Source organism: Haliotis rubra, unplaced genomic scaffold (genome assembly GCF_003918875.1).
Source record: "Haliotis rubra isolate DU_JTF1 unplaced genomic scaffold, ASM391887v1 Scf2, whole genome shotgun sequence".
Classification (NCBI taxonomy): domain Eukaryota; kingdom Metazoa; phylum Mollusca; class Gastropoda; order Lepetellida; family Haliotidae; genus Haliotis; species Haliotis rubra.
This window is the reverse complement of record NW_025766002.1, coordinates 7,298,763-7,320,750: the sequence shown is the minus strand read 5'-3', so window position 1 is coordinate 7,320,750 and position 21,988 is coordinate 7,298,763. Positions and strand designations below refer to the sequence as shown.

Below are 21,988 nucleotides of genomic sequence, written 5' to 3'. Positions count from 1 at the left end.
TGTGTGTGTGTGTGTGTGTGTGCTGTGTGTGTGTGTGTGTGTGTGTGTGTGTGTGTGTGTGTGTGTGTAGATTGGGGTTATGTATGTACCGAATGCCTGCATTAAACAATGAGATGGAATTTCCATGCACTTCCTGAAAGGAAATTAATCAATTGGATTGCACTGTACCAATACGAAGGTTTACATTGAATTAGAAGAACTGTTTATTAACATTTTCCCCATAAGACACACAATGGACACATTTGGAGACATGTAGTCAAACAAAGTGGCAGTTTTGATTTTTGTCAATTCAAGAACATATTACTTTCTGTGCATTCTTTCGCATGTCTTATATTTCAAATCAATTATCAATGTATATTGTTGTACGAAATGTAGTCCCAGTCTTGTAGTCTTTAGCTTAAATGCTCTTTGTAGATGCAGAGAATGGAACGAAGAATTAGCAAGACTTAGTAGAAGCCCAGAGATATGCAAACAGATGTCAGTTCAGTTACTCATCAAGACCTGAGTTCGGCCAGAACCTCTACATTGAGCAGTCGTCCCGATCGGAGGAAGAGTTCATGAATAGAGGCTTTAACGCTTGGAGGAACGGGGGTCGACTCATTCCGCTACAATGACAGAGAATGCTCTCCTTCCCAGAGCTGCTATTACTCACAGGTATTGTTGGGAATCCAGGGTTCCTTCTTACGTTTCATATTTTGTGGAAACTATCTACACATATAATATAATACTTACCTTACATTACACGTGGGGCAGGACTGACTTTAGTGTTTGCAAACACTCGGTGTTAACACTGTCTGCTGTTGATTCATAAACCTAATCATACAAAACAGATTTCAGATTTATTTATTTTCTGTACTTACAACCCCTTTCTGCATCTTTGATGGCTGAATATATTCATATTTATCGCATAGGCTTTACAAAGATGTTAACATTAATACAGACGAAACGGCATCACACCGCTGACTGAGTAAAAGTCGTTCTACATCGTCGTAGTCATCAATTTTCAGTTATCAGTATGAATATGCGATCACTGTACCTTGAAACATTGCGAATACTTTTGCAGAATATATTCCGAGTAGCAGTTTCTCAAAATATATGAGCGGGCGGTGGGGTAGCCTAGTAGTTAAAGCGTTGGCTCGTCACGCCGAAGACCCGAGTTCGATTCCCCACATGGGCACAATGTGTTAAGCCCATTTCTGGTGTCCCCCGCCGTGATATTGCTGGAATATTGCTAAAAGCGGCGTAAAACTAAACTCAGTCAGTCAGTCAAAATATATGACAGACATTGTACCATAACATGCGTATTAAATAACTTGTTTCGACTATTTAGGAGATCAGTTGCCTTCAAAGTAAAAGTCATGGGGTAGCCTGGTGGTTAAAGCCTTCGTTCGTCACGCTATCGATGCCAACATGGGTGCAATGCGTGAAGCCCATTTCTGGTGTCCCCGGCCGTGATATTGGTGGAATATTACTAAACTCGGCGTACAACTACATTCACTCACTCACTCACTCAAAGTGGAAGTCGCTTAACCTTAAATTTAAGAAAGATATGTTTCGAAACATAATAGGAAATTGGAATTTAGTTCTTGGCACAAAGATTCAGGGTGATAAAATACTTTTCACAAGGCTGTTACAAGAGGGGAAGTCGTTTAACCATTATACCATCCTGTAACAAAATCAGATGCCTTCACAGTTTACATGGCTTTCTTTAACCGTCTGAAATGTTTCCAAACGACTGTGTAATAAGAGTGGTAAGTTCAACATTTAAATTGTCAGCCTTCCTTACATGTTGCGCAGCATCCCAGTTCCAGTCTTTAATGTCAGAACTCTTGATGGACGAGGGCGCATGTTCTTTGCATGATGAGTTCAAAGAGCGTCATGCCACTCTTGCTCACATGTTGTTTGATGAAAAGCTTCAGAATAGTTTTATGAAAGAAATATCGGGGATATTGTCAGATTCCACACCATCATGTAGTTCAGAGCCCTAGTGTGATTAGCTCTATGTATCTCCGTGAATTTTCTTTCCATGGGAATAATTACCTTGCCTTTGCGTGTGTTCATCATAGTGTCTCCCGTAGAGTGACAGGATATACATCTACACACCGTTTGGCTTACACATGGTATCATCACTGCTTGATGGTCATTTAATTTGCTCAAGATTCCTGTTGTGCAACTTCTAAATAATGGATTTATTATCCAGGTTAACTGGGAGGACACTCGGGAATTTGGCTGTGCAATGAATAACTGCCCGTATATGTCTCAGTTCAGAGGTTACAATGACGTACGGTTCCTGGTGTGTTACTACGAGCCCAGGTAAGTATTTTTTTAGTTTAATCTGCCTGTCCATGTGTGGTCATTCACGACCCACAGATTCCAGTGTTGGTGTTTTGCGAGCAGCGACTCATTGGGTAACCATGACAAAATAGTGAGTTCAACGTTACAACCTACAGAAAGTGACTGGATCATGTAATTTCAGATCATGTTTTCATTGATAATGGTCCGAGTCTGACATTCAGAATACATGTACAACCCTCAGATTGAAACCGATGACATGATTTCGAAGGTGGAAGTACACACTCTTTTCTGCATGTGTAATACGTCACTGTGTTGTGTGATGTGAAATATTAGATATTGCATTCAGATGCAACGCCATTTTTGTGTGAACGTACTCCTCAATAATAGCGACATTCATACAATTAGTTCCTTTAATTCCATGCCTTTGGTGTATTTCACTTCAAGCGCCCTTCATGATACATTCCATCACAACAAAAAATTCCGTCTAAGACATAATGTATTTTACTTCATGTTTAAGGGGTAATTGGATGGGAGAGGATGCTTACGAACCAGGTAAATATCAACATTTTGAAATTCAACAAGTTTTGATACAAGTCGTCACTGCAATTATCATGTATTTCACTGGTCGAAAGGCGTGATGAAATCTGGAACGTCTCTTGACTATACAAGGCGGTTGAATACTTTCCTCGTTAAATATCTGTTCGTCCACAAGTGAGGAACACATAGCATTTGGCACAGCAAAAAGAATAATGTATAGACATCTTTCTAATTTGACCCCCAACGCTTGATGTGATTGATGTGATGTGATTTTTTTCTCTGCATCCCACCTGCAATTGGTAGGAAACCGACAGTGTCCCGTGCCTCATTTTTATTCATTAGGAATAACACATATGTTCACATTCATATAAAGAAGCTATAGATGTAGATGGATGGATAGATAGACATATAGATACATAGTAACATATGCGTGTGCCTGCGTGTGTGTATGTATATGCAGGATACTATCAAAAATTAAGGAATTCTTCTTCATTAACAAAGGTCTATCAAGCATCGTTTTATGTTTGTTTGTTTTATTTACAGCGAAATAGAGCCTTCGTAGGATGGATAATAATGGATGACTTTCAACCGGATGTTGCCTGTTCGAAGTGTTTAAATAAAGCAAAGTGATTGCAAAAGTAGCAAACACAAATAATGCCAACTCTGTTTTATGTTATCTGAACCAAAGTTGAATTGAGTTTGTGGCATGGTCAGCCTAGTCCGTCCTAAGTTCAGTTTAGTGCGTGTCAAGGTCAGTCTAGTTCGTGCCAAGGTCAGTTTAGTTCGTGCCATGTCTGTTTTAGTGCGTGCAAAGGTCAGTTTAGTGCGTGCCAAGGTCAGTTTAGTTCGTGCCCAGGTGTCCAGTTCTAGTTAGTTGCTTACAACACTCCTATAGCCGTGAATCGGAGGCCGGTGATACCACTTCAAGTTCTGTCTGGATCTCTTGTGCACGTTTTTGTTTGTTAGTTTGTACAATTCAGAATACATAACGACGGTCTGTAAATAATCTGTATCTGTCAGACTATCTAGTGATAGAATAATGAGCATCGATCTACGCAAATGGGATTCGATGGCCTACATCAACCAAGTAAGCGAGTCTAACCACCCGATCCCATTATTTGGTTCTTACGACAAGCATTAAGGCCAATTCCAACCCGGATCGTCACAGGTCGAGAAAATTACAAAGAGATACAGGTCACAGATGCTTCTTTCACACAAAATATATTAATCCTGTGGTTATGAGTTTGGAGAATCGAAACAGCCAGCTGAGGGATACAATGAGAGCTTTGGAGAATTAGATTTCTTGCTCACGAACATGTAAATTCCGATATACATAAGTAGTCATAAGCACCGTATCTAAACTGCAATAATGTAACTTTAAAAGTACATATGAGGATTTGAATTTCTTAACAACGATATACCGTGATGGCGGAACTATACAGCGCATGACCATAGTAGCCTAGTGGTTTAAGCGTCAACTCGTCACGACGAAGACACGAGTTCGAATCCCACATAGATAAAATGTGTGAACCCATTTCTGGTGTACCCCGCCATGATATTGCTGCAAAAACGGCGTAAAGCTATACTTACTCACCCACTCACTGTAGTAGTGAGTGATATCTATATAATGATGTCACTGCTGCGTGTTGACTGAAATGGCGTCAAAAGTTTGAAGCTTTGAACATGTCAAACACCATTGTAAGAACTCCCGAAAGAGACAGAGCAGAGAACAGTGAGTGAAGATAGCACTATTCTCTGACGGCGTGAGCTGGTTAATTGTTTACAGCAACAGTTCAAACAAACGAAAACCTCGTAACTAACGTATATATTGTACAAAGAACTACACACACATTGTCATATTTATGTTCATTATTAGATCAGTTAACCTGTCCTGTTGTGTTTGCTCTACACAGGAATACAAAAGTCCTGACAGTTACATAGCGTACAAAGAGGAGTAATCTGACCACTATGCTATACATGAGAGTGAATGATATTTACTACTGAGTCAGTGAGTGACAGTTGTTTAACACTTCGGACACAATTTCTCCATAAGAGCATTAGTGAAAAGATCCATGCCAGGCACGATGAAGTATTTAGATGTGAGCTGTTAATTACATTAATGTGACGCAATTATAAAATCATTTGAAAAAATTAATTCATTTGAAATCCTGGTAGTTGGCAAGAAGAACATATAATCCATACTTATTACATATGCTAGGATGATGATTAACTATCGTGAGTATCTCTTGACAATTCTAAATACTGCCGTGTGATGTTTTGAATTTCAGGGTCACCTCATTCAAAGACATATATGATCGATTTGATCTCACATAATTAATCATCTGACTCTTACTTCATACCCGGGGGAACTGGTGATTATAGGATTTCAGGGACCGGAAACTGCATAGCAGAGATGCTAATGATCTACTGATCGTGGGTTCGAACCCTAGTTTCTGATTATATCACAAGCACCATGCCACTGCTCGTGTATCGACCAGCATTGTTTCAAAATCTAGCTAACATGCTGTTGTAAAGCACGGTTACACTGACATGGTGTTGAACCCAACGAACCAATTTAGGAACTGTTTCTATTTGATGTCATTGTCAGGTAATGGTACGTGTACCCATTGGATGGCAGTTCAGTGACGTATTAGATTACATGAAGCGCAGATTGGAGTAGAGAGATCGAATCTTAACCTGATGGATCATCGTAAATGGAGACACACTCAGTCATCGTTATACGAATATATCTCTTCTTAAATTCAAAATTGTTTCGAGGGAGATATTATGACGAAACCACTGCCCTCTTTATTTAATTGAGGAAAATGGACTTCAAGAAACCTCCAATAATCTGTTTGATAGTTTTAATGGATTTGTGTTCGTATGACTGCATTATCAATGCTCACACTTTAAGTCAACTTTTTCCTTTACGTCGAACCTTTGGTGTCAACATTTCTCAACTTTTGAGGTACAATTGATCAACTCTTTCTACGGAGATTTCAAACAGTGGCATGTACAAGAACCTTTGCAAAATGGACATGACAGTTATCAAAAAAGTTTCCGATTCGAGTTTCAAGTTGGACTTTCACCATACTTATTCAGTGTTTAATCAGGTGAAAAAACTTTCATGCTTCTGATGGGGAAAGATACAATCACGTATTACTTAACCATTGGTATCGTGCTGTAGATACCAGTAATAGTAATAGATATTTCAGATGATTATGGTAGAGTGTTATCACCTTATTTAAATTGTAATATCTGTAGTGCAAGGTAGTAAACAATCAAGGTCTAGACGTGGTTAATGTGTGTGTGTGTGTGTGTGTGTGTGTGTGTGTGTGTGTGTGTGTGTGTGTGTGTGTGTGTGTGTGTGTGTGTGTGTGTGTGTGTGTGTCAGACATTGCCAATTTGAGTTAGCAGTATTCCACACACCTTGACTGTCATAAGAGGGGTCTAATGAGTTCTTTTTTTTTCTTTTTCTTTTTTATTCATTTCCATAGTTACATTCATACATACATATTATTACCACAGATGTGAGTGAGTGAATACGGTTTAACGCCGCTTTTAGGAACACTCCAGCAATATCATGGAGGTAACACCAGAAATGGGTCCCACACAGATTACTCGTGTGGGGAATAGAACCAGGTCCCCGGCGTCACGAGCCAAAGCCTCAACCACTAGGCTACACTGCCGCCTCAGTAACAGATATGTCTCTTTGCAGAGAAAATGATATGGTTTAGTATTTTGTTGGCTTGTGAAGTACCAAACCAAACTAGATATTTTTGTTATTTTGATTTCTTTGTTAAGGTATTTATTGATCCAGATCTCAAGCTCATTCCAAAATGTCTTGGTTTCATTACAATTCCAGTATACATGACAGATTGTTTCCTGTAGGTCATTGCAAAAACTGCATGTGTCAGAATCTACTAGTTTCATTTTCAAGCTCCCCTTTGGAATGTATTGTTCCATGTGAGAATGTAAACTGAAAATCAAGAGTCTGGCCGACTCAGTTGATGAATATTTTTGTGTTCAGGTTTTTTAGGTAGATGATAGTCACCAGTTTGTCTGTGTTACGGAGTTATTCAACAAAAGTAGAGAATGTTTATTGGAAAGTAAGACAAAAGTGTCTTATAGACAATAGGAAGATTATCAATAAAACGTTGGAGCCTTGACATTTCTATATTCAAATTTGTGATTCTTATATTCCTACCAATGTCTACAACGTGGATGTGTTTATGAATGTAATATTTGCGCTTATCAGCTTATCGTTCTGATCTTCAATAAACAATTATAACTTGTGACACAGCGTATTTCCATGAATTAAGTTTTATCTCAACCATGTGGGCCAATGTGCCATGTTCACACCAAGGAAGGGATGCGTCGGCTCGATGACATTATGTCCTGACGATGTGGATCCTCGTCAATGACTTTAGCTGATGCTGCTGAAACAACCTCTTTGCATACAGATGCATAGGGATATAATATTGCCCAAACGACAAGAGGGATTGTGTCATCTTTCTTATTATTACAAGGAAGATACATCCCACTTGTGTTACAAGGAATGCTTCCCCCCTGAGAAACAAGTGAAACAACCTCATCTGTCTCAACATTTACATTTTTGCATACAGATTCATATTGATATAATATTGCCAAAACGACCTTTCTTATTTATACAAGGAAGATACATTCCGCTTCAGTGACAAGGAATGCTCCCCCTACTCAGAGTTGAAATTACTTACATGTACTGATGTTGATTTCACCATGGGACTTCCAAACTTTCTTTTGTCTAAACGTTTAGAAAACAAATATAATACAAAGCAGCTTCATACTGCCTCAAAGGCATCTCATAGTATTCGATTCACATGATGCATGAGGGTTAACACGGTTTTACGTATCACTGGTCAAAATTATGTTTATTTTTTCATATACATGTAGAATATTGTTTTCCCATGTTTTCGTTTCTCGAGGTAAATATTTCCTTGCCTTTGCATGTGTTATTACAACGCCATCGACCGGGCACAATATGTGCACTTTACACAAACATCTGGCATAATCATTATTTGATCGTGATTCCCAAACACAATACTCTGAATCGTAAATGGGTTCTGTTTTAGTGAGGAGGTGAGTTTAGTTTAACGCCGCTTTTTAAATATTACAGAAACACCAAAACGGGGGACACATTGCGCTTCTCACATTATACCCATGTGGGGAATCAAACCCGGGTCTATGACCTGACGAGCGGACGCTCTAACCACTAGGAAGTTATGGCAGTTGTTATCATGATCAGTTTTCACATAAAAGGAGTTTTCTGTTTCTTTTGTACTCCAAAATGGCATGGATATCTTAAACGATTCTCAGAATACAATGTGCTTAGTTTATAACGTGTTCTGAGAAATGACTTGATCGTATGTAGTGTTTGGGGATATCCTCTGTCGATTCCACCTCAGGATAGGCAATATGTGCTTGTTGTAAGGCAGGTAAACGGATAAGAGGATAAGGGTCAGGGTACAATAAGGTGCTCCATTCTGAAACAATACTCACTTTCTCTAGAATATAAATCACATTGTTATTATAATTAAACTTATGTAATAATAATTATAATTTCTTCCTTGAAGGGCTAATATCACCTGATCTAAGGTAAGCCAGTACAGATTGTGCTGGATCGTCCGAAACAAAAGGTCTTTGGTCCATTTTGTATTTGTTTTCTCGATACAATGAAATTAATTAATTGTACAATTATGTTTGCAGTTCTGTGAAATGATGAATGTACTAACTGAACATCGCTATAATGATTTAAACACTGAAAGTGATTGCCCGATAGTATTCTCTGATGAGATACGTATGCACGTAATACGTAATATTATGATAATCAGAACCCTGAACATCAAAGCATGTTATAATATGATCAAGTGTTTATTAGTAACATCTTTATGGTTAAAAGACATGATTGCATTTTAATTAATGGTACATTTATATAAGAAGGGCTTCAATAGGCAGGCACACGAACGTCTTCGAACAGTGGAATCAGCTCCCTTGAGGTAAGAACGTGTGATGTCGGACTTTCATTTTCACATCGTTTGTTAGGACTGGGCACATATTTGGCAACGTTTAGCCCCCTCACAAACCGTTAACAGTATTAGCATTATTTAAACATAACAATTGACATCTGCACAAAATAACCATCACAGGTAATTTATTGTAAATATATTTAGATCTTTTTAGATCAATCTGGTTAATACATCTACCCATAGACAGTGTGACAATTGAACATTTTGGTTTAGTTGAGATGGGAGCTCCCATTTTGTAAAACCGACTTAAGAGGGGCACCTTCGTTTTCTCGAAATTCATTTGTGCAGTTTAATGGATATTCTCAAAATAATTCATGATTTAACTTAGTGCAAAAGTAGCATTCCTTTGTACGCAATCCGCTGAACTTCCTTCAACAACATTAAAAGTTAGTATATGAGCTTAACGTACTGGATTCCCTGATTTACAGGGGAAATCATTTCAGAAATTTTATTTCAAAAGAAAAAATGACTGAATGCGATATTTCACTGTTTTCAATTTTCGGTATATTATTGTTTATTCAATTGTCATTTGCATGATATTTCTTATAGGGCCATAAATAATAATTAATGTGTGGCGGCTATGAGATTAAATGACAAGAGAGACTGCCATGTCCCAAAATGTCAATTCCAGTAGTTTCCTGGTTTGTACAAGTTAGGCATGACAACGGGAAAGATAACAAGTTTGACTATTTGCCTGAATACAAGTTTGATATTTTAACTATTTTTATACAACGAAATGTAATCCTTTGTTTGACGATTTAGACGTTAGTATTGAAGATACATTATCAACAAATTAACATTTCTCTAAATACAAACATGGTGTGTTTGAAGATTTTCATACAATAGCTAATATACATACATTTGAAATGTCGAAATGGACTTTCTGAGAAAAACATTCAACTTAAACCTTAATAGGCGGAAAGTGATATCAGAGGCAGGGCAGCTCAATATTCAATTTAATTTAGTTCTTACTGTGTATTTAAGTAGATATACAGTTCCAATATATATTTTGATTTCCTATATACAGTTTCATTTTGTGACGTTTACATGTATATAGACCCAGGCAACCAACACTTGTAGCTTCTACCTTGATACCTTCGTCTCACTTTCCTTTTGTTGCCACAATTTTATTGTCTGTTTATTCGATAAACGTTCCTTTCCTTTTCATTTTCCCGCATTCTAAAACATTGATTATAATTATAATAGTGCATTGCCATCACCTGTGCATCATTACTTCAGTCTATACTATTTTGGTGCCTGACAGCGGTATCAAGCATCATAATAAAATAAAGAAGTTGCCATCCATAAAGTATCGTACTTGTCATCAGCTCAGCAGTGCCTGGTCTAGACTCGGTCATTTAAAGAAAGCCGTCATATAACCGTATGGTGTGACTAGATTTTGTTTAGGGTTCTTTTAAATTCGCAGATGGCTGCCATAGATCAAATTAACGGTGTAAGGCGACTGATTTTGGTATTATTCACATAACCAAAATCGCTCTCCGTTTCATGTGAATAGGGTATAATTTCACGTCGCTTCGACGAAATTTCAACTATACAGTGGTGATTTGATTCAGACAGGCACACGTTTTTCTTGTGAGCCGGTTTACGAGGATCCTGTGCTAACAATGTTTGGTAATTGTGTGGTATCGTACGCCAACGGTGTGAAGTGATGCCAAAAATAAACAAATCTAAGTAATCTGGTTTCATGACGTTGACAGATCTTTCAATATCACAATGATGTGGACCGTAGTTTTTCTGGGCGTCTTTGGCGTCTCCATGGCGAATGTATTGATGCCAGAATATCAGAACATCATGCTTCAACTTCACAACGAGGGACGCCAGATGATGAACGAGGGAGATTTCCCTAATGAGTACGGAGAGGAAAACTATGCCTTTGTTGTGAGTATTCATGACAGTACACAAAGCATTTCAAAATAATGCTTATTGGATTACTTATATGTTTATATTTTCTTTTTTTCTTTCTTTAACGATTATCACTCATAGCTTTACAAATCTTTCAACAATCTGCAGCATTGAATCATTCAAATATTTTACATGAAGAGTAATGGAGTTTAAGGTCGAATGTATGCATGTATGCGTGTGGGTGTGCATGGATGGAATGGTGTGGATGCTGCTTGAACGAACAGAGTGTCGGTCGGGTAGATAAGAAGTTATAGCGTTCGCGCTATGATAAGGAGGCACATACCGAAATTTTCATGCACTTCCTGAAAGGAAATTAATAAAATGTTTTTTAAGAAAAAAAAAAGTTTATTTTTTGTCAGCCAACATATTACTTCCCAGCATTTTCGCATTTCTTATACTTCAAGTCAAAACCAAATGTATATTGTTGTACGAAATTGTATCCCCAAGTTCTGTCCAGTAAGCATGTAGACATATTGGTACTGGTCTCATGAATAAATCAAATTGATTCTTAAGCTTAAATACTGTTTGTCCAGAGATGGAATGAAGAATTAGCAAGACAAGCCGAGAGATATGCAAACAGATGTGAGTTCAGTTACTCATCAAGACCTGAGTTCGGCGAGAACCTCTACATTGAGCAGTCGTCCCGATCGGAGGAAGAGTTCATGAGTAGAGGCTTTAACGCTTGGAGGAACGGGGTCGACTCATTCCGCTTCGATGACAGACAATGCTCTCCTTCCCAGAGCTGCTATTACTCACAGGTATTGTTGGGAATCCAAGGTTCCTTCTAACGTTTCATATTTTGTGGAAACTATATTATAACATCTAATGCAAAATTATCTTACATTACACGTGGGGCAAGACTGACTTTAAGTGTTTTGCGAACACTGGGTGTTAACACTGGCTGATGTTGATTCATAAACACAATCATACAAAACAGATTTCATACTGATTTTTTTCTTGTACTTACAACCCCTTTGATGGTTAAAGGTATTCATGTTTATCGTATAGGTTTTACAAAGATGTCTAATTATATATTTCTTTGACATTTCCTCAGAGCAGTTGTTGTGGTTCATACAAGTTTAGGCAAAAAGTTTGTTTGTTTGTTTTGTTCTGCGACTAGGAGGTATACAGATGTTGACATTAATACACACGAAACAGCAACACATGTCATGGTTCGAGATCGTCGTAATTATCATTTACAGCTATCAGTATAGCTATGCGATAAGTGTATCTTGAAACATTGTGAATACATTTGCATTGTATATTTTCTCGCCAAACTCCGAGTAGCAGTTTCTGAAAATAGATGTCAGACATTGTACCGGAAACAAGATCAAGATTCCAGTGGACAAAACGGCTATTTGTCGTTATCATTTACGATATTCTAATCAGTGTAACGTCTTAAAATGGATGTCTCATCTAGGTCAACTGGGAGGAGACTCGGGAATTTGGCTGTGCAATGAATAACTGCCCCTATATGTCTCAGTTCCGAGGGTACAATGACGTACGGTTCCTGGTGTGTTACTATGAGCCCAGGTAAGTATTTGTACTTTAATCTGCCTGTCCGTGTGTGGTCATTCACGGCCCACAGATTCCAGTGTTGGTGTTTTGCATGCAGCGACTCACTGGGTGACCATAACAAAAAAGTGAGTTTAACGCCACATCCTACAGAAATTGACTGGATCAAGTAATTCGAGATTGTTTGTTCATTAGTAGTGGTCCATGTCCGATAATCAGAATACATGTACTACCCTCAGAAGGGAACTGAAGAAATGATTTTGATGGTGGATGTACATAAACTTCGGCTTCTTTTCTGCATGTGTAATACGTCACTGTGTTATGTGATGTGAAATATTAGATCTTGCATTCAGATTCAGTGCCATTGTATTGTGAACGTACTCCTCAATAATAACGACATTAATATCATTAGTTCCTTTTATTTCATGCCTTTGGTTTATTTCACTTGCAGCCCCCTTCAGTGATACATTCCATCACAACAACAGAATTCCGTCCAAGACATAATGTATTTTACTTCATGTTTCAGGGGTAACTGGATGGGAGAGGATGCTTACGAACCAGGTAAATGTCAACATTTTGAAATTCAACAACTGTTGTCTTTACATAAGTAAGTTTTAATACAAGTCGTCACTGCAATTATTATGTATCTCACTGCAGGTCGAAAGGCGTGATGAAATCTGGAACGCCTCTTGACTATACAATGTGGCAGGATACTATCAAAAATTAAGGAATTCGTCTTCATTTACAAGCTCTATCAAGCATCGTTTTATGTTTGTTTGTTTTATTTACAGCGAAATAGAGGCATCGTAGGATGGATAATAATGGACGACTTTCGACCGGATGCTGCCTGTTCGAAGTGTTTAAATAAAGCAAAGTGATTGCAAAAGTAGCAACCACAAACAATGCCAACTCTGTTTTATGTCATCTGAACCAGGGTTGAATCGAGTTTGTGGCATGATCAGTCTAGTTCGTGGCACGGTCAGTTTAGTGCGTGCCAAGGTCAGGTTATTTCGTGCCCAGGTGTCCAGTTCTAGTTAGTTGCTTACAACACTCCTATAGCCGTGAATCGGAGGCCGGTGATACCACTTCAAGTTCTTGTCTGGATCTCTTGTGCGCGTTTTTTGTTTGTTAGTTTGTACAATTCAGAATACATAACTACGGTCTGTAAATAATCTGTATCCGTCAGACTATCTAGTGATAGAAATAATGAGCATCGATCTACGCAAATGGGATTCGATGGCTTGCATCAACCAAGTAAGCGAGTCTGACCACCCGATCCCATTAATCGCTTCTTACGACAAGCATTAAGGCCAATTCCATCCCGGATCGTCACAGGTCGAGAAAATTACAAAGAGATACAGGTCAAAGATGCTTATTTCACACAAAATATATTAATCCTAGCCTGTGGTTATGAGTTTGGAGAATCGAAACAGCCAGCTGAGGGATACAGTGAGAGCTTTGGAGAATTAGATTTCTTGCTCACGAACATGTGTAATTCCGATATACATAAGTAGTCATAAGCACCGTATCTAAACTGCAATAATGTAACTTTAAAAATACATACATACATACATACGTACATACGTACATACGTACATACATACATACATACATACATACATACATACATACATACATACATACATACATACATACATACATACATACATACATACATACATACATACATACATACATACATACATACATACATACATATGTATAGCGCCGATATCCAGCTCAGCTGCTCAAATGCGCTTTGTTTTTTTCCCTCGATCACTGGATGTCATTCTCAACGGAACGTCGTATTATCAAGCTCAACTCCCTGGGGATCATACAACTCTTGCTGCCACTAGGCGCACCGAGTTATTGCAATTTTCTCATCCTTTCGAGGTACCCATTCACAGCTGGGTGGACTGGGACACATAGTCACAGTACTTTGTCCAAGTGTACTGCAATATGAGGATTTGAATTGGTAACAACGATATACCCTGATGGCGGAACTATACAGCGCATGTCCATAGTAGCCTAGTGGTTAAAGCGTCAACTCGTTACGACGAAGACACGAGTTCGAATCCCGACATGGATAAAATGTGTGAGCCCATTTCTGGTGTCCCCCGCCGTGATATTGCTGGAATAATGCTAAAAGCGACGTATTGCATACTCACTCATTCACAGTACTAGTGAGTAAGATCTATTTACTGATTGTCGCATGTTGACTGAAATGGCGTCAAAATTTTGAAGCCTTGAACATGTCAAACACCACTGCAAGAACTCCCGAAACAGACAGAGCAGAGAAGAGTGAGTGAAGACAGCATTATTCTCAGACGGCATGAGCTGATTAATTGTTTACAACAACAGTTCAAACAAACGAAAACCTCGGAACTAACGTATATATTGTACAAAAGAACTATATTGTCATATTTATGTTCAATATTAGATCAGTTAACCTGTACATGTCCTGTTGTATTGCTCTACACAGGAATACAAATGTCCTGACAGTACAAATAGCGTACAAAGAGGAGTAATCTGACCCCTATGCTATACATGAGAGTGAACGATATTTACTACTGAGTGAGTGAGTGACGGTTGTCTAACGCTTCGGACACAATTTCTCCATCAATATTGAGGCGGCATCTACATAACTGATGCAGACAAAGCACCATCAGCTAAAGCCATTGACGAGGATCAACATCGTCAGGGTATAATGTCATCGAGCCGACGCATCCCTTCCTTGGTGTTCACAATGAACAAGGCACATTGGCCCAAGTGGTTGAGATAAAACCTAATTCATGGAAATACGCTGTGTCACAAGTAACAATTGTTTATTGAAGATCAGAACGATAAGCTGATAAGTGCAAATAATACATTCATAAACACATCCACGTTGTAGACATTGGTAGGAATATAAGAATCACAAATTTGAATATAGAAATGTCAAGGCTCCAACGTTTTATTGATAATCTTTTGTCTTAATTTCCAATAAACATTCTCTACTTTTGTTGAATAACTCCGTAACCCAGACAAACGGGTGACAATCATCTACCTACAAAATCTGAACACGAAAATATTCATCAACTAAGTCGGCCAGACTCTTGATTTTCAGTTTACATTCTCACATGGAACAATACATTCCAAAGGGGAGCTTTTGAAAATGAAACTAATATATTCTGGCACATGCAGGGTATTTTTAATAACCTAGAGGAAACAATCTGTCATGTATGCTGGAATTGTAATGAAACCAAGACATTTTGGAATGGGATTGAGATCTTGATCAATACATACCTTAACAAAACAATCAAAATAACAAAATATCTGTGGAAGCCGCGGTGGCTGAGCGGTCTAGGCGTCTGACTTTGTGTGCTGGCGATTAGGTGCCTGACTCTGAGGGTGTGGGTTTGAATCCCGGACGGGACTCAAGCCACAAAAAAGTGTTAGAATCTGTACTTTACTAAGAAAGTGTAATCCCAAATATAGCATATGTTACATTTGACCACTTTCTAAATGGCATTGTGTATTTCATAACAAAATATCTAGTTTGGTTGGTACTTCACAAGCCAACAAAATACTAAACCATATCCTTTTCTCTGCAAAGAGACATATCTGTTTATGTAATATTAAATAAGAAACAATTCACAAATTAATCAAGTATCTGAAAACCTTAAAATCCATCTTTCTTGCAGAAAAAAAGTATTTTCAAAAGAGACAATGACGTGGAAAATTTTGAACAAAATGGTTTCATTTCATTACATATCTCAATAATAGACTATATTCAACCACCCTATAGAAGCTGTTCAACTTTTTTTACTTGTATATTGCTTCTGTTACTGAGGCGGCAGAGTAGCCCAGTGGTTGAGGCTTTGGCTCGTCACGACGGAGACCCGGGTTCTATTCCCCACACGGTTAATCTGTGTGGAACCCATTTCTGGTGTCCACCTCCATGATATTGCTGGAGTGTTCCTAAAAGAGGCGTTAAACCATATTCACCCACTCACATCTGTGATAACAACATGTATGTATCTTTGTAACTAAGGAAATGAATAAAAAAAATAAGAAAAAAAGAACTCATTAGACCCCCTCTTATGACAGTCAAGGTGTGTGTGCAATACTGTTAACTCAAATTGGCAATATCACACACACATTAACCACGTCTAGACCTTTATTGTTTACTACCTTGCACTACAGATATTACAAATTAAATAAAGTGATAACACTCTTCCATAATCATCTGAAATATCTATTACTATTACTGGTATCTATAGCACGATACCAGTGGTTAAGTAATACGTGAGTGTATCTTTCCCCATCAGAAGCACGCGTCCGAAAAATGAAAAAAAAACAAGTCAATTGTTCACCTGATGAAACACTAAATAAGTATGGTGAAAGTCCAACTTGAAACTCGAATCGGAACCTATTTTGATAACTGTCATGTTCATGTTCTTGTACATGTCTACTTTAACATGTTTAGAAGTTGTACTAAAGCCTTCATTGTTGTAAGTCGCTAGTTGAAATCTCCGTAGCAAGAGTTGATCAATTGTACCTCAAAAGTTGAGAAATGTTGACACCAAAGGTTCGACGTAAAGGAAAAGTTGACTTAAAGTGTATGCATTGATAATGCAGTCATACGAACACAAATAGATTAAAACTATCAAACAGATTATTGAAAGTTTGTTGAAGTCCATTTTCCTCAATTAAATAAAGAGGGCAGTGGTTTCGTCATAACCTCTTCCTCGAAACAATTTTGAATTTAAGAAGAGATATATTCGTATAATGATGACGGAACCTGTTTCCACTTACGAGGATACATCAGGTTATTCGTTCTCTCCACTCCAATATGCGCTTCATGTAATCTAATACGTCACTGAACAGTCATCTAACCAGTACACACGTTCCATTACCTGACAATGGCATCAGATAGAAACAGTTCCTAAATTGGTTTGTTGGGTTCAACACCATGTCAGTGTAACCATGCTTCACAACAGCATGTTAGCTAAATTTTGGAACAATGCTGGTCGATACACGAGCAGTGGCATGGTGCTTATGATATAATCGGAAACTAGGGTTCGAACCCACGATCAGTAGCTTTTAGCATCTCTGCAATGTAGTTTCCGTTCCCTGAAATCCTATAATCATAAATGCACCATTAAACATCAAACAGTGCCCAGCCAGTACACAAGTATGTGACATACGTTCTTCTTTCGTACTGGCAGGATTTCTAAGTAATCAATTTTTCCTAATGATTTTATCATAATTGTATCACATGAATGTAATTAAAGGCTCTCATCTCAATTACTTTATCGTGCCTGGCTTGGATCTTTTCACTTATGCTCTAAAGTCGTTAGGTGAAACCGTACAATGTCATTTCCTGTGATTTTAGAGATTTCTACTGATTGGCAAACCTGAGAAACAAGTGAAACAACCTCATCTGTCTCAATATTTACATCTTTGCATACAGATTCATAGTGATATAATATTGCCAAAACGACCTTTCTTATTAATACAAGGAAGATACATCCCACTTCAGTGACGAGGAATGCTCCCCCTACTCCGAGTTGAAATTTCTTACATGTACTGATGTTGATTTCACCATGGGACTTCCAAACTTTCTTTTGTCCAAACGTTTGAAAAACAAATATAATACAAAACCAGCTTCATACTACCTCAAAGGCATCTCATAGCATTCGATTCACATGATGCACGGTTTTACGCATCACTGGTCAAAATTATGTTTATTTTTTTCATATACATGTAGCATATTGCTTTCCCATGTTTTTGTTTCTCGAGGTAAATATTTCCTTACCTTTGCATGTGTTATTACAACGTCATCGGCCGGGCACAATATGTGCACTTTACACAAACATCTGGGATAATAATTATTTGATCGTGATTCCCAAACACAATACTCTGAATCGTAAATCGATTTCTGTTTTAGTGAGTAGGTGAGTTTAGTTTAACGCCGCTTTTTTAAATATGACAGAAACACCAAGACGGGGGACACATTTCACTTCTCACATTGTACCTACGTGGAGAATCAAAACCGGGTCTTCGGCCTGATGAGCGGACGCTCTAACCACTAGGCTACCCTGCCGTCCCAGTCTGCCTTTACGCACTGTAGTTGTGATTTTTAATGACTATTAAAATGTTTAGTGTCGACTTATATATGGCAGTTTTTATCATGATCGTTGTTTAATACATATAAGTGCATAGTAAATTGTTTCCGAACTGTTTGATATGCAGCAACAGTTTTCACATAAAAGGAGTTTTCTGTTTCTTTTTTACTCCAAAATGACATGGATATCTTAAACGATTCTCAGAATATAATGTGCTTAGTTGTAACGTGTTCTGAGCAATGACTTGATCGTATGTAGTATTTGGGGATATCCTCTGTCGATTCCACCTAGGACAGGCAATATGTGCTTGTTATAAGGCAGGTAAACGGATAAGGTGATAAGGCTTGGTGACTTTGATTGTGTCACAAGACATGACATGGAAACTCAGGGTATAATATGGTGCTCCATTCTGAGACAATACTCACTTTCTCAAGAATATAAATCACATTATTATTATAAGAAACATATGTAATAATAATTATAATTTCGTTTCTGAATGGCTAATATAAACTGTTCATAATAGGGCAAGCCAGTACAGACAGTGCAAGGATCGTCCGAGCTCTCTTTAGTGCATTTTGTATATTTTTTTTCTAGATACAATGAAATTCATTCAGTGTACAATTATGTTCACAGTTCTGTGAAATGATCAATGTACAACTGAACATTACTATAATGATTTAAACACTGAAGTGATTGCCCGATAATATTCTGTGATAAGATACATATGCACCTAATTCGTAATATTATAATAATCAGCACCCTAAACATCAAAGCATGTAATAATATGATCAACTGTTAATCAGTAACATCTGTATAGTAGTTAAAAGACGGGATTGCATTTTAATTAATGGCACAATTATATAAGAAGGGCTTCACCGGGCGGGCCCACGAACGTCTTCCAACAGTGGAATCAGCTCCCTTGAGGTAAGAGCATGTTTGATGTCCAACTTTCATTTTGACATTGTTTCTGAGGACTGGGCACATATTTGGCAAGTGTTAGCTCTCTCACAAAATATTAACACTATTAGCAGTATTAGCATTATTTAACATAACAATTGAAATTTGTACAAAATAACCACCACAGGTAATTTAATATAAATATATGTGGTTTAAACAGATTTTATTCAATTCAAGAAGAAAGAAAAGGATTCTCAAAATTCATTTGTGCAGTTTCATGAATATTCTCTATATAATTCATGATTTAACATAGTGCAAAAGTAACGTATTTTTGTAAGCAATAAACTGAACTTCCTTCAACCACACTAAAAAAATATGAGCTTTTCAGTTTTCGGTGTATTATTGTTTATTCAGTTTTCATATGTATGATATTTCTTATAGGGCCATAAATAATTTTTGAGAGATTAAGTGACCAGACAGATTGCCATGTCCCAAAATGTCAATTCCAGTAGTTTCGGGAGAGAACAACGGGAGAGATAACAAGTGGTGTTCCCTTATTTGTTCCCCTCAGTATACATGCAGAAGTAACGGAGGTTTTCACTGGTATGTGTGTCATAATGAAATGTAGACAAAGAGTTTGTAGGTTCAAAAGCCTTAACATGCGTTGCTCAAAACCTCAGTTCGTGTTCATGCCTACCTAGAATATTTCCGAATTTAGTGTTAAATGTCAAACATCACGGTTTTTCTCAAGAATCCGACGTTATACGGGTCTAAAGCGGAATAAATCGGAATGGTTGTCTCTTCTGTGGGGATACTGTGTAGATGCTGTCCATATATGTATGTAACTGCATAGATGGCATAATGTTAAGCTCAGCAGTCATCTGTTTGACTGGCATTTTAGAATTTGATGAATAATAAGGCAAGTACCATATAGAAGTTTTGACTTCGCAAATGGCTGCCATCGATCAAATTAATGGGGTAAGGCGTTTGATTGGTATTATTCAGATAACCAAATTCGCTCTCCGTTTCATGTGAATAGGGTAACATTTCACGTTGATTCGGCGAAATTTCAACTATACAGTGATGAGTTGCACTCACACGTTTTTTGCTATGAACCGATTTACGAGGATCCTGTGTAAACAATGTTAAGTAATTGCATGGTGTGTCCGAGCTAATTAAAATAATGATAACTGAAGGATTAATTCACTTATTCGACTGCAATACAGGCACAGTAAATGTTAAGAAATATATATTTTCATAACGTTGACAGATCTTCCAATATCACAATGATGTGGACCGTAGTTTTTCTGGGCGTCTTGGGCGTCTCCATGGCGAATGTAATGATGCCAGAATATCAGAACATCGTGCTTCAACTACACAACGATGGACGCCAGATGATGAACGAGGGAGATTTCCCTAATGGGTTCGGAGAGGAAAACTATCTCGTGTGTATGCATGTCTTTATACAAATCATTTCAAAATAATGCTGATTGAGTGACGTATCTGTTTATAGTTTCTTTTTTTCTTTAACCGTTATCACTCGCAGCTTTACGAATCTGTCAACAATCTGCAGCATTGAATCATTGAAATACATGTATTTCACATGAAGAGTAATGGAGCTTACGGCAGCTTTCAAGATGTATGAATGTAGTCATGTATGCTTGATTGCGTGTATGCGTGTGAGCGTGCGTGGATGGTTTGATGTGGATGCTGCTTGAACGAACAGAGTGTCGGTCGGGTAGGTAAGAGGTTGTAGCTTTCTCGTTAAGTTAAGGAGACACATACATGTTTTGCTGAATACATTAAACAATGAGATGAAATTTTCATGCGCTTCCTGAAAGGAAATTGATAAAATGTTGTTTAAGAAAATATAAGTTATTGTTTTGTCAGCCAACATGTTACCTCCCAGCATTTTCGCATTTGTTATTCTTCAAGTCCAAATCAAATGTATATTGTTGTACGAAATGTAGGCCCTATCACAGTCTAGTAAGCATTTAGACAAATTGGCATTGGTCTCATGAATAAATCAAATTGATTCTTAAGCTTAAATACTGTTTGTTGCAGAGATGGAACGAAGAATTAGCAAGACAAGCCCAGAGATATGCAAACAGATGTCAGTTCAGATACTCATCAAGACCTGAGTTCGGCGAGAACCTCTACATTGAGCAGTCGTCCCGATCGGAGGAAGAGTTCATGAATAGAGGCTTTAACGCTTGGAGGAACGGGGTCGACTCATTCCGCTACAATGACAGGGGATGCTCTCCTTCCCAGAGCTGCTATTACTCACAGGTATTGTTGGGAATCCAAGGTTCCTTCTTACGCTTCATTATGTTGCATACAAACTTATCTTACATTACACGTGCGGCAGGACTGACGATACGTGTTTTGCGAACACTTTATGTTAACGCTGTCTGATGTTGATTCATAAACACAATCTGGCTAAACAGATTTCAGATTGATTTTTTTTATACTTACATTCCCTTTCTGCATCTTTGATGGTTGAAGGTTTTCAAGTTTATCGCATAGGTGTTACAAAGATGTATAATTGTATAACTTTCCTCAGAGCATTTGCTGTCGTTTATACATGTTATGGCGCTTAGTTTGTTTATTTTGTTCAGCGAATAAGAGGAATACGCATGTTGACAT

General features: G+C 37.8%; 1 protein-coding gene and 2 long non-coding RNA genes across 3 annotated transcripts; all 3 read left to right on the top strand.

Moving 5' to 3' along the window:
- Window positions 1-442: 442 nt before the first annotated feature.
- Window positions 443-3,493, top strand: LOC124275456. The gene is made up of 4 exons (XR_006898292.1): window positions 443-654; window positions 2,201-2,313; window positions 2,813-2,847; window positions 3,376-3,493. It is a non-coding gene; the product is annotated as an uncharacterized LOC124275456 (long non-coding RNA).
- Window positions 3,494-8,837: 5,344 nt separating this feature from the next.
- On the top strand, window positions 8,838-13,238 carry LOC124275453 (peptidase inhibitor 16-like). The gene is made up of 6 exons (XM_046711022.1): window positions 8,838-8,867; window positions 10,616-10,796; window positions 11,354-11,578; window positions 12,241-12,353; window positions 12,862-12,896; window positions 13,127-13,238. The coding sequence occupies exons 2-6, from the start codon at window positions 10,632-10,634 to the stop codon at window positions 13,132-13,134; spliced, it is 546 nt and encodes a 181-aa protein (XP_046566978.1). The 5' UTR covers window positions 8,838-8,867; window positions 10,616-10,631; the 3' UTR covers window positions 13,135-13,238.
- A 7,559-nt stretch (window positions 13,239-20,797) lies between these two features.
- LOC124275458 lies at window positions 20,798-21,483 on the top strand. The gene is made up of 2 exons (XR_006898294.1): window positions 20,798-20,936; window positions 20,972-21,483. It is a non-coding gene; the product is annotated as an uncharacterized LOC124275458 (long non-coding RNA).
- The last annotated feature ends 505 nt before the right edge of the window (window positions 21,484-21,988 follow it).